Source organism: Cariama cristata, unplaced genomic scaffold (genome assembly GCF_000690535.1).
Source record: "Cariama cristata isolate BGI_N322 unplaced genomic scaffold, ASM69053v1 scaffold20483, whole genome shotgun sequence".
Classification (NCBI taxonomy): Eukaryota; Metazoa; Chordata; class Aves; order Cariamiformes; family Cariamidae; genus Cariama; species Cariama cristata.
In genome coordinates this window covers 1-13,960 of record NW_009606898.1, presented here as the reverse complement: position 1 = coordinate 13,960, position 13,960 = coordinate 1, and the positions used below count along the sequence as shown (strand labels likewise).

Genomic DNA, 13,960 nt, shown 5'->3' with positions numbered 1-13,960 from the left:
TCCCTACTATTTAAGAAAAATCATCCATGTTGAACAAGCAATATAGTTGTATTTAGTACTACACTAGAAGGTTTTGCTACAACACAAAGATCCCCAACATTACTACAGGACTTGCATATTCAGTGTAGATCAGACTGCAAGTCTCCACAAGTGCAGAAGACAACTAGGGTAAGTTACCTATCTCCCTTTTTAGCCACTGCATTAAAATATCAGACAACACTAAGGTAGTACATACGGCTTACACACTTCAGACAAACCCTACAAGATTTTCAAACTTCAATAAAACCCACGGAAGGTAAGCAGGACAAAACCTAAAATTTACTGAAGAACAGGAGGAAAAATTCAGAGTGCCTGAAATAAGGCTACCTCCTGAAACGAAGGTACTGCAATTATTTTGTAAATCTTTCTGGAATTGCTTCACAGATTACAGATTTAATTAAGAAAACCATTATATTGAAGGGATGTTAAGCTTCTAGAGACCAAGCTATGTACTTAAAACAGTACGAGTCCCAGGAGTCCTAGTGGGATGTCTGTCTGCAGATTTCACAGTGTTTAAGTTCATTACAAAATTACTTGGTTTAAATTTTAAGAGGATGCCATCTGTTTTGGAGAGATGCTATATACCACAAAGAACATAAAATGCGAAGGAAAACAAAGCAGATCTACTATTGATTCTATTCATTGAACAGGCCATAAAAGAAACACCAGAACTTAGTAAAAGAAGGGAGCACTTCCCTATCCACCTTTCTCCTACAATTAGCTCTCTGACAAGCAGAAAGAAAAAATTAAAAAGTACAAAACAGTAGATTTAGGATGGAAACACCTCATGTTCAGCTAAACCGATTTTATGGCGAAGTCCTCAGAACACAGAAGGAAAGAACCAGAGGACCACCTCAGACGGATTCACTTAACATGTAACAAGAGATACGAGTCACTTATATTAACATCCCCCCCAAATTATTGTCGACTTAGATTACACTCCCACAGAGACTTGCTAGTAGGAAACAGGTGTTTTTAAGTGAAATAACTTGCCAACTTTAATAAGCATTTCTTCTCTTCTCTGCCTTGCTCTAGAGCTCATAGAAGATGAAGATACACTCTGAAACATAGTAATTGCCTCAGGCTGTCAGAAGCAAAATTAAAGTTTTATCCAAAACAAGTTAATTCCTTTTCTATTCTGGTCTATCAACGGGTTCTCCAAAACTATTTGAAAGTCAAAAGGCACAGAAAATGAAGCGCACCCTATCACATATCCAATTCAAAGCCCTGTGCAAGGTGGCAAACTTCCCAGTGTGCTCTTCCACAGCCTTGATGTATCCCAACAGGAATACTGTGGACTAGATGGAATACGCGAGTTCTCAAACCAGATGCCCACCTCCGCCACCAGAGAGCACCGAGCTTAAGCCCAGGCACAAGAAGGCCCGGGGTGGTTCCCTTCCCCGAGGCTGCGGAAAGGGCAGCCCCGGGCAGTCGGGGGAGTCAGTGTTGGGAGCCTGCCCAGGACTGACTGTCCTGCTCCCTGGCAGCAGCACAGCGACCGGGACATGCATGGAAGAGGTCCTCTCCAGCAGAGTCAGCAGGTAACGCTGCGCCGAGGAATCGATGGATTGCAGTCCTCTGGGGGAAAGGAGACTGAGGCCACTCTCTCCCTCTCACTCATCTCCTTCCTCAGTTATGTCTGTTCTTTGGGAAGGAAAGGCAGTAGATAGAGCCTACTCCCTTTATTATTTTGTTGTTGTTGTTGCTTTAATCTTCACCTTACTTAGCACACCCTAATTTCAGATATATTGATTGGGTATAAACAAGGATACCTGGAAGTACACAGTTACATAACAGAAGGGGTGCACAAGCTAAAAATATCATTAAGAACTGTCTGTAAAACACAATTCCCAGAATTTCCATACAAAAAACCCCCACCCCCACCCTGCTGCCATCTCACATTTTAGTTTTTGTACAGGAATTACTATTTCACTATTTATTATATAAATAATTAAAATGGCTTCTTCACAAAGAGCGCTCAATGGCAGAAAAATGGCTTTCAATTTTTTTCAGAGAATAACCTCTGAAAAATTCTGGTGTAGAAAGCTAGCAACACTGAACTCCCATTAAGAGGGAGATTAGCTATGCTGTAGTTAAGCAGGGATTTCATCGCAGTGTAGAGGAGGGCACTGACCCACCACGTACTTAACCTTATACCTGGTCTACACCAAAAGGGGCAAGCCTGCTCTGCTGCTCCCACACATTCCTGTGATCCCACACACGGGGAGGTGAAGCAGATCACTAATCTAACCACAAAATTAATGCTACAGCTAAGGAAGAATAAGATGTGTGATGTGACTGGTAGAGAGCAGAGCCATTCCTTTAAGCAGCTACACTCATGTTCCAGATAAAAGAATGCACCCTACTTAATTCTACTCTTGATTCAAATATTCTTTGAATTTTAAACTTAGTTTTCTACTTCCTGTGCTTTATCTTAATACTGACTATTTTGATGCAATTCATTTTAGTGTCATCATTTTGTACACTGTTGCTATTTTCACCATCCGCACAGTGCAGGTTAACAAGGGAAATTCCAAACACTGACAACAGATCTACGCAGTAAAATGCCCCATGCATCAATGCAGACTAGTTTCTTAAATGCTTATGGCAAGCAGATAAACCCTTCAACCTAACATTAAATTAAAACCATAAGCAAGTGCTAGATTCTTTATCGGCGTTTCTGAATGAGTGATAAATTTTAAACTGTAGGTGATACAGCACGGTGAATTTACTGAACACCGTGCTTTGCTGTGAACAGTATACTCCTGTTAGGAAACCATGCTGACAAGTACTCTTCCTGAGGGAGCGTCCTGTTCAATTTCACCTGATAACTCATGTAAAATTAAAACACTTTCACATTTTATCTTCAGTAGAATTTGACCTCATGTTACCTTTCACTTTAATTAAAAATACACTGAAGAGCTCAAAAGAGGAAAAACTGGTATTTCCCACAAGCACAGAAGGTGTTTTCCCATTTTAACTCACTGATTGTTGTCAGCCTAAATTAGGTCTTTGCTCTCCTTCTTGTGAGCATGATGAGCTCATTCCAGAACCACAGAAACTGTGATACATTAGAACTACATCTTCTTCGGTAGTATGAGTGTTCACCTCTACTACGGGCAAATTGCTACTGCTATTGCCAGGAACAACAAAGATTAAGACTTAGTTATGGAAACAGACAGCTGATGAAGACATTAAAGTAGTATCTGTAATCATCAAGGGACTAATTCTGATCTCTGCTGATAAATATTCAGCTGACTCCAACAGAATACAGCTGTTCCACAAGATAGAAAAAAATCTGAACTAGCACTCAGTTTTTCAAGAAAGTACATTTCTTAATATAGTTATCTAAAACCAAACTCAAGTACCTCTCTTTCTTTTATTTTAAAGGCAAAAACTGACCACAGGACAAAAAAGTACAAGATTACAACAGATTCTTGATTCAAGAATTAAACTCCTTATAGCAGAGTGGAAAGCAATACACACAAAGTAACTGAAAGCTTTCAAAACTTCCACAAACCACAGGCAGTGGCTTAACTATAAAGACAAAAGTAAAAGTAGATGGTATTTTCATTAAATTTCCCTCTTCCACTTGAAAAGTTACTTGAAGTTACCTTTGGCTGATAAGAATAAACTGGTGCATTTACAGAACTATTCCACTTACTCTGCCTCTGCACTGTGTACCAATACGTAAATTCTTACCTTACTCCGATCTATTATTCTCCGTGTAATTTTATTTATGCACACATTCAAGTAACATTTCTCGTAAGTCTCAAGTTTAATTACAAGTAGAATGATCACTCCAGATATTGACTTTCCTATAAAGTGCACACCAACTACAAAGGTCTCCACGTCTTACAAACACAGACTTTTGGATCAGCATCAAGTCCCAGCTGAGTCCTCCCATATGAGCAATATCAACTATACTTATTTACAATTTAGCTACTTTTTTTTCTTTACTATTACATAGAAAAATCACTAGTTCAGGGAAGCACGCTAAACTTATGCCACAATATATGCAGACCTAGTATCTTCCTGCTGTCACATATTTTACAGGGTACTTTACCCCAACAGATTTTATTTCTCTAGTTCTGGATAATCTTTTTACCGATATTCTGTGTAATTATCACATTTACCTTTGTAAAAGATTTAGGTAACACCCTTTGTACTGCATTATCTTAAAATCATTTGAGTTTTGTGTACTTTCTAATCTCACTGACAATCTTCTAAATAATATCTCCTGCATAACTTAATTACAAAACACACAGAATTGTTCAGAACTCTCAGTGATCACTTGGACTACAGCAGCTGTTTTCTCAGCCCACATCTGCCTCATTTCTGTAGACCATATCTTCAAGACAGGGACTAGATTACTACACATTTCTGCAACACTTAACGCAAGACTTTGATCCTGTTATTACTACAGCAAACTAAACTAGGAATAATTTTTTCAAAGACACATTGTTCCAGTGATCATATTCTTGATATCTCATTTTTAATCTTTAAACTTCAATTAAAGGACATTCACATCAACCTTAGAATTGTAAATGATACCACTTAAGCGACTAGCACAAAAAGTCGGGTGGGAGGTATCTGACTTCTCTCACAAGTTACAATCACACAAGCCCGGAGAACATTTATATTCATCTGCTCCACCACAGATAACTGTAGCTGCATTTGAATAGCACCAGCCAAACAGATCTTCGATAGCAGACAGGCATTATTTGTGTCAAAATACCTCCCCAAAACCACTCAGTTCACATCTGCCTTTAAAATGACTGGACATTTTGTTGAAATTTAGACAGCCATATTTATTTCAACTCTTAACAATTCTGTGGATTATTCTTAGCTTTTACGTATTTCCATTTCAGATAAAGTTTGACTGAATAGTGTTCACTAAGGCGTACAGTGCACAGCACCACTCTTGAAACATAACAGAGATTCTGCAGGAATTCCATAGCACAATTCAGAGTGCATCCCATTCAGCAGATATTGCACAGAAAAATAATCCATTAAGCAAAGGTGCAATATAATTCTATAGTACTCTGGAGCTGATGCAGGGAGAATATAGGAATGTTAATTAGATGACACTTTCTCAATAAACCTGTAAAGCAGAAGCTCAGGAGTCAAAATTTAAGAAAATAATTCTGCAACAAGCGAAGCATATTTAAAAGTCTTCCTGAAGTTGTAGCAAGTCAAAATTACTATCTCCATAGGAGTTACCTATAGAAAAAGCACTCCGAGTAATACAAAATTAATGTTTGAATAATGGCATATATATTTATATCACCTCTTCCATACACAAACTAAATTCCACATATCTACTAATACAGGACACTAAGTCGTTCCAGGTACCACCAGTTTGCACAGAATAACCAAATAAACAAAAGAAATGCTGTAACTCATCTGGTTAAGTGTAGCTATCCCTGTTAAATGACTAGTGCATACAGATCCATGAGTTACCTCAGAAGAGCAGCAGACCACACTGACATAACGCTATCAAATCTTCACTCTATTGAGCAATAAAGCTGGGAAACCAGATTAAGGTAAACGTACCCTGTGCAACTACCTGTGGATCTGAATTTACTTTGCGGTGTATTCCTATGCCTGCCAGTTCATGCACCGTCCCACAAAAACACAGGTGTCACTCAGGTCTGAAAGCAGTACTACCAGGATCAGGTCAATTGCACTTCTATTACTAATTCCTTCCAAAACTGGAAACAAAAGCCACTCACTTGGCTTCTACACAGGGTAGTTCAGCTGACGCACACTAAGCTTGGGCTGACAAAGTGAACCCTACCTCAGTGACCTAATACACAGGCATTAGGTGTTTCTGCATCATCACGCTTCCTTACTACTTCTGAGCAAAGCCTCATCAGGTGTAGCCATCACAGAAATCCTGTAACTGTCTTCAAATAGCATTATTTCTAAAACTGAGACTGGCCAGACACATACCAGCTTCGTGGACAAACAGCGTCAGTCTGGTTTGTCCACAAACCTGATAATCCACCCCCCCCCCCCCCCCACCCAACAACACCCCTACTCTAAAAACCCCCCCCCCCCCCCGCCCAAGACAATCAGACTGCTTTGTATCCTCCCTTCCACATGCTCCATTGCCTTGTTCCTTCCTCCCAACATGTGCCAACAAGCACAAACCTTCCCAAAATCTGCAGACAGGAAGAGGGAGCAAGGCTCATCAATTACAAGGTGAAACCCGAAAAACATCCTTGCTACTGTAAAGTGTAATACGGAGTGAAAGAATACTCAGATATCTGGGAAAGTACTTCAATAGTATTGAGCAAGGCCACCACGGAACAGGAGACTCAAGGCCCACTCGAAAAGGTAAGAGGTAAAACTGAGGCAGCCGCTACAGTTGTGAAGAAACATCGCTAAGAGGTAAAGGTAAAAACTGATAGAGACTCTCAGGATGACAGCAAATTTGATGAAGCAATGCAGCAAAACTGAGCTTGAAGAGTAGAAGGATGCCAAGAGACTACTACTAGAGGTGATAATCAGAAGCATATGCAGCTGTATTAACTGCTACAGAATAAATGGTGGGGTGGTTTTCTGTGCAAAGTAACAGTGAACTGTCTGCACAAAGACAAGCAGGGAGTGCACTTATAAGAACAGGCTGTACAGAGCAACAGGGAAGAAAGACATACTTACCAGTGAAAGTCTGCATACACGTACAGTCACATGTGCAGTTAAAATAGTCCGATTACACTGAAAAGCTAGCATTGCTATGAGGAGCTTGCCTTTTGTCTTGCCTTATCTATTCTAAAGAGAGACTAAAGTTTATTAGTATCAGTTCATCATGCACATTTCATAATGGTAGTTAAAGTTTGACCTTTATACTGTAAGCCCCACTCCCAACAGATAAGCGGCAGCATTTAAAATAAAACACTACAATAGTGTGTGTTTCCTAAAGGAGCAAGTGTTTTCATCTGTATCACTACTGATTCCTCTGAAGTACTACAACTGTACATTTGATACAGATATAATTTTTTTTAATATAGGTAAAAGAAGAAGGCAGCTAAACTATCTTTGACAAAGATAAATCAGCAGGCTTTTCAACCAAGATTCCTGTCCTTTGGAGGCATCAGTGGATTATGAGAACGAAAACAGTGTCAGTGGAATGGGAATTAGTGGGGAATAATTCCAGCCACTTAGTGGAATGGAGTTCATGAGGAGTAATAGTAGGAAACAATGCAAGGAAGTTTACTCACAGCTCTTGCTTCACTGGGAACATGGAAATGGAAGAGGCCTATACTAACAAAGGCACACAGACTTCTTTCAAAAATATTATCCTGTTTATTACAGTAGGAACTTAAGAATTCTTTTCTTTTTTTTTTAAATCATAAGGAATCACATTTGCCCAACAGTTCTAAAGATTTCCAGATAATGATTTGCCTCCGAATCAGAACAAAACTTTTCAAAGTAGTCAAAAAACACTAGCAGACACACCAAGAAACAAAACTGCTAGCTGAATAAAACCAGAGAACATACTTTATAGGAAAAAGTAGACTTAAATTTCAGCATGTGAAATAAGCTAAAGGACATAAGACTACAAAAATCTATATATTTCTAACACAAGAAAGGAAATTACTATACAAGAGTTCAGAATACCTCATTAAAACACCAAAGCTGAGAACATGAACTTATTCTCATACATGTTCATTGCTACCGTATCTCCACTCACATCTTCTCTACAGCTGACAAACTATTTTACTGCTGTAATAAAATAATATAAAAGCTAAACTGATCTGAAAAAGTGTTCCAAAAACATAGTATGAAAAAAAAAATGTTCACTGCTACATAGGGTACATGAAACATTATGAAAAGGTCCAAAATTCTTTTTGCCATTATCTTTGATAGAACCGCAGGTATGAAACTTACATTTACAGTTATATAACTTACCGACAGCAAATCGTCCCTCATCGACCTGACTGATTCCGTCGATGAGGGAAGATCAGCGCACACTGTCAACTCGATTTTAGCAAGACATACAGCACTGTCTCCCATAGCATCTTTGTAGTCAAGCTGGATAGCTACAGACTGGGCGGACCATCAGGCCTACGCAGTAGCAGTGGTGGTCAATGTGGTCCAAAGTCTAACTGCAATTAGCTACAAATGACGTTGCTCAGAGTCAATACTGAGGCCAATACCTGGGCTTGGAGATGGGAAGCTGAACATCCGTCGGTGTGCCCTTGCTGTGCCAAAGGCTGCCTGCGCACTGGGTTACACGTGCAGTATCAGAGCAAGTGATTACGCCCCTCTATCTGGCACTCACCAGTCCATAACCGGAATACTATGTCCAGTCTGGGGTCATGCAATACAAGATAGAGCAGAAAGAGTTAAGATGAGCAGAAGGCCACTAAGATGGTTAACAGAGCTGCAGCACCCAACCTAGGCAGGAAGCTAAGGCAGCATGTCTTCTTCTGGGAAAGAGAAGGCTATGGTGGCGGAACCCAACTGCTGTCTTTCACCACTGAGGGGGTAATTGTGTGCAGGCAAGACAGAAACAGACTCCCTTCAGAGGTGCACAAACGAGGGGTAAGAGGCAGCAAGCCCCGGTTGCTCCAAGGGAAACTCCAAGTTGCTGCAAGGGAAATATTTTCTCCCAGTGCACATGGTTAAGCAATGAAACAGGGAGCCAAAGAGAGGCTATGGAACTGCCATCACTGGAGATTTTCAGAAAGGTTGCACAAAGCCCTAAGCAACTTAAACCAACTTTGGAATTAGCTCCCCTTGAGTACAGGGTCTGACTGGATGGCCTCCAGAAGTCCCTTCCAACCTACACTATTCTATGACGATACTACAGATGTTCGTACTTTCTCTGCGATCACATGAATAAACTCGACTCAAAAAACTTTGCAGAAAAGCATTTATGTTGGTCCTCAAGGAAAGCAGCAGAGACAACTTCCATCTTCAGGCTCAGATAAGGTGCAAATTAATATTTCAGATCTTCCAGGGAAACTCTGATGAAAGAATCTGACTACACAAAGAAATTAAAATGGCTGTTTATACTGCATTCGGGGCAAGAACCGGTATAACTACATTACATCTTGGCCAGGCTAGCATTCTCTACTTAAGCCTAGAACTGTTTTACAGTTAATCACTTCTGTCTATATACTGCATTTCTCCAGGTTTTGGTACTTCACTACTTATTTCTGGATTCCTTCACTGTCAGTAAGAGTCTGTATTGTACTTTCCACTACAGTAAGACACTAAAACTGTGCTTTATAGGTTGCCTGTCCCAGGGCAGGAGTGGGGGAAATGCAGAGAAAATTGACATAAAATTTTTGATTGCTTTTGTTTTCCAAGTTTTATTTTAAACTTCAGAACCAAAGGAAAAATCTAGTTTTCCTTTCCAGTCCAACAAACTGGATTTTCTTGGTGAAGTACCTAAATAAATGGTTTAGAAACATTTTTGCTATTGATGGGGCAGAGTGATTTTCAATTCAAGATAATTTCCTAAGAGGTAAGAGAAAACATACTTTAAATACAAGACACAAGATCACAATTGGTAAGCGATCTTCATATCTATTCTTTAAGAATCCTTCAGAAGAACAAAAAAATTTCAATTTAGTACTTCACTTATAGTACTGCAGTGCTGCAACTTTTGTGCCGCCTCTTAAAGCCGCTTTTACTTCAGAAAAAATAGATAAGTGGATTTCTTAAGCAAAAAACCAAGCACAAAAATATACGCTGGTTTTAAAGAAGTCTTTCAGATACAGTAAGTATTAAGACTAACAAATTTTGTATCCCTTCACTTAGCTCAGTTTTGCAAGTCACACTGATCTTTTACAAACTAGAAAAAAGGAGGTTATAATGATATTCCCTGACTATACTTGACCTCACTAAAGAAATTTCATGTTAGTATCTGAGTAAAAAGGTCAAGTCAACTAAGGAGTACGTCACTCCTCTGAAAAGAAAAAAGTCCTAAGACTCAACACACGATTACGAAAGGTTGAACCATAAACTTTATATTTTACCTAAGGCTAAGTCTTACCATAGCAACCGTTAAGAAACAAAAATATTTCCAAGTAGCCAAGCAATCAAACTTTTGCTTCTGTTCACCTATAATAAAGGAAGTTTAGACTGGCTTTCATAAACGCAGGCCATAATCTCAAACAATTAAGTGAATGGTTAACTTCGCACAAGAAGCTACCTTAAACTTCAAATAGATGAAGTTAACATACCTGATTGCATGATCAGGCCTTTACTGTAAGGTACTCATAACACAACTAAGTTTACGCTGATAATATAACCAAATTTAGCAACGCTTTTATTCCAGACCTTCCTCGTAGGTGAAAAAGACTTTTAATTACAATAAAGACACACTCTGAGGAGCCTTATCACAGTTGCAGTGCTGGCTTACACAAGTCTCACCCTTTGCTCCTCCCCTACACCACCTCTTCAGTTGTGCTGGGGTTTGACATATCAGTTAACAGGGACAAAACAAGCTGGATCAATGAACTGAACCTTGTTAAAAACAGTATCGCCAAAAAGAAAGTTACTTAAAACTGCGGGCATTTGCCTGCTCTGGGTTACCATGCAGCTACATAAACAGTTGAAGAAGCACAAGTGAAATAGTGACACAAGGGCTGCATTAGCCAAGACTGCTGCCAAGAGAAATACTGGTAAAATTACAGCCTAACCTAAACCTGCATCTACCTGTTTGTAACTTACTCAGGTGAATAAGCACATTAGAACAAACAGGAGCAGGGAGGTACCCAACGGCCCTTGCTTTCAGTCTGTTAAGCAAGCTGCACAAGCCGTGATCATGCTTTGATGAGAACCTTAAAAGTCATTTTAATGTACTTCATTAGCACCCCTTCAAACTAAGTTCACTAATTGTTTACAAGATCTGCTGCAACTATGTCCAGAAGAGGTGTGGGGGTGAGAACACTCTACATTTGACCCAGAATGCAGACTGCGGTATATAATCTAAAAATCAGCATTCCTCATAGACTAAGTTAAAAAGCTGAGAGAACCCCCATGAACACTATAGAACTCTCCTATAACTACATAAACAACAATAACTCAAATAAAAAATACTTCACTTGTCCTTATTTGCCTTGGTCATTACTCACATGTGTAGTTTTTGTTTGTTACTTTAGGAACACACTGTGACTGAGTAAGATCCATTGTTTTTCAATAAATAAGTCTGCAAACCATTTGTGTAGTTACCCCTGACTTAACCATTTTTTTAACTGAACCTCATAAAAATCCTAGTAAGTGTCAGTACAAACTATTATTTTAGATTTCATCTTCTCATTGTAATGCAGTTTATTACCAGTTTAGATTTCTATTAAATAAAGTTACTTATGCATAACTGGAAATAAAGAATATTTAGCTCATTTTGAATTAACATGTATTTAGTAGGTTTCAGCATTCAGGAACACTTTTACAGTCAAGCTGTACTAGCTTAAAAATACATTAAGTTCTTATAATGCATATTACAAATGTTTACATGAATGTTTACCATGCGATTTTAATTTTTACTCATTTCTTCCTGATGCTTTGATACATAACACATCAGTGAAAACAGAAGCATATTTGATGAAGAAATACAGACTTTGGTAGCTAGTGGGAAGCAAATTAAGTGGAAGCAAATTCTCTATCTGTCTCCAAATTATATTAGATACTTTGGATGTTCACATCCAACACTTTTTTAAAAACAATTTAATGCAACTGAAATATTCAAGAATGCTGAAAAGAGCTACAGACCTGAAAAAAAGTCAAAGAAAACCCTGGAAACATAGAAGGCCAGGGTCTGCATGAAGTTCCAGATGACAGATTCCAGTTCAGGTTTAAGCAATAGTTTGTAATAATCAAATAATAATTAAAAAAAAAAAATCTAGATTTCCTAAATGGAAATAAAGTCAGGAGTTTATTCATTCTCCAAGTTTCACATAGGGAAGAATTTTCCCAAGAACTTGCCCCTATACAATCACTTCTTTAAATTACTTTGGAATATATGTAATAGTGGCAGAAACAATAAAAACAGTCTGAAGAAATATTTCAGAACAAAACTTATTATACAGACAAAACATACCACAGTAAGCCCATACTAAAATAAGTACTACACCAAAATATGAAGCATTACAGCTGTGTATTTCTGCTGAGCCAAAGCCTCCTATTCAAAGAGCAAAGTACATTTCAGAACTTGTTTTTCTTTCAGAGCCATTAATTCAAGTACTACTAGCAAGCTACCAAAAAAACCCAAACACACAAGAAAACCCCAAACCTACAAACCTCTTACAAGTTAGAGGGATTCTAGAAACCCAAACAAAGCCCCTGCAATCACTGGTCGCTAACGAAACACTGGTAAAAGCACGTATCTCTTGCTGAAGCCTGTAGTCTGGCACTAGGCCTCAAAAACAAGGAGACAGCCTGGGAGCCAGAAAGTGAGCAACTCTATAGCAAGGCACCCAGGGAAGCCTTTCCCCTTCCTGCCAAATAGTGATCCTGCAAGGAAGTCACCCAGCGCAGCACCAGCGCTCATCCTTGACAAGGAGCGCGTAGCACCGCTCCTTCCAGCTACATCACACCTTCGGATGGAAATCCGCGAGGCTGATCTGTGAAAGAAAGTCCAGGAAAAGTGAAACTCCTGTGCGAGCTGAAAAACGAGCAACTACGGAAATTCAGAGTAGTTCCCATATGCCTCTCCTCTGCAGAAAGCACCTACGCGATTCTCCCCTCTTCATCAAAAGCATTCAGATGTAATCATCACACAGCATGGTATACAAAGCCTGGAAAGAAATAACCTAAGCCATTCCTATCTTTGTCTAAATAATACTGCTAGATACTGTATGCAACAGGTTTTACAACAGCATACAACAGACATTACAACAGTGAGCTAATGTTTCCATTTAAAAAACCTGAATGTCACACAAAATGTAGAAAGAGCAACAGGTTTACTGTACTGAGCAGGATCACCAAGATCTGACAGATATCCCTGAGCAAAGCCTATACAAAAAGCCTCCCCGTTAGATAAAACTAAATACCAGCAAACAAAACTAATCCATTCAAAATTAAATGGGAACTAAGGCAAGCTTATTTAGCTCACAGAAGCATTCTACAGACAAAAAGAGAATCCAGGTAGCATCTCATTGACTTAAAATGCAGAAATGTTATAAGCTACAACCGAGGATCACAAAAAAAGTCACACTTACATCGTCTCTCCAGTCTTAGCAACATGACAAAGAAACTGATCCAGTATTGGACACACTTCCTTCTTTCCTCTCTTCTCAAAATCTGTTGGTATGAGAATGAGACAGAAATAATGGTAAAAGAAGACAGGACACACCAAAAATTCGTAATTAGTGATGTACTTGCTTTAACAATCAGTACAGCTCCCACAAAAATATTTTCACGCTTTCATAATGCTTTAGTTGTTCCCAAGAGCTCCACCAGCTTCCCAGCCCTGTAAAACACTTAATATTTTCCTGTGGAGAAACTACATGCATCTGAGTAGTAAAAGTTGATTTGCAACTTCTTTTGAGCAGCTACAACAGAGACAGAGGCTGATTTCCTCGGGCTGCATCCAGCAAGGCAAGCTAGCACAGAAGCGGGCTGGGGAGGGAGAAAAAGCACGGGCGAGGGCCGAGGAAGGGACGGCAGGCAGGCAGGGGTGCGGGGGAGAAGAGGGCACTCAGGCGAGGGGAGCCCCGGGCCTGGAGGAGCAGGGGAGCCGGTGGGGTCACCAACCTCCCTCGGCTGCTCCCCCTCACGCAGCCCAGAGCAAGCCCGGGGGGATGGCTAGGGCAGTGGGGCTAGGGGCTTCCCCACAGCGAGCCCCGGGGCCTCTCCCCCCACTCTGTGGGACCCCCTTCCCTCCCACGCGAGCAGCCCCCTCCTCACAGCACGGGGACCGCGACCCTCGTCACCGGCGGAGAGGAGCTGCCGCCCTCAG

General features: G+C 39.9%; 1 protein-coding gene across 1 annotated transcript in view; it reads right to left on the bottom strand.

Moving 5' to 3' along the window:
• The window catches only part of PPP4R2 (protein phosphatase 4, regulatory subunit 2), a 32,225-nt gene extending 18,927 nt beyond the window's left edge, over positions 1-13,298 (bottom strand). The window contains exon 1 of the mRNA XM_009696538.1: positions 13,221-13,298. Coding sequence (XP_009694840.1) covers positions 13,221-13,222 — 2 coding nt within the window. The 5' untranslated portion in view covers positions 13,223-13,298. The remainder of the gene's footprint in view (positions 1-13,220) is intronic.
• Between the last annotated feature and the right edge of the window lie 662 nt (positions 13,299-13,960).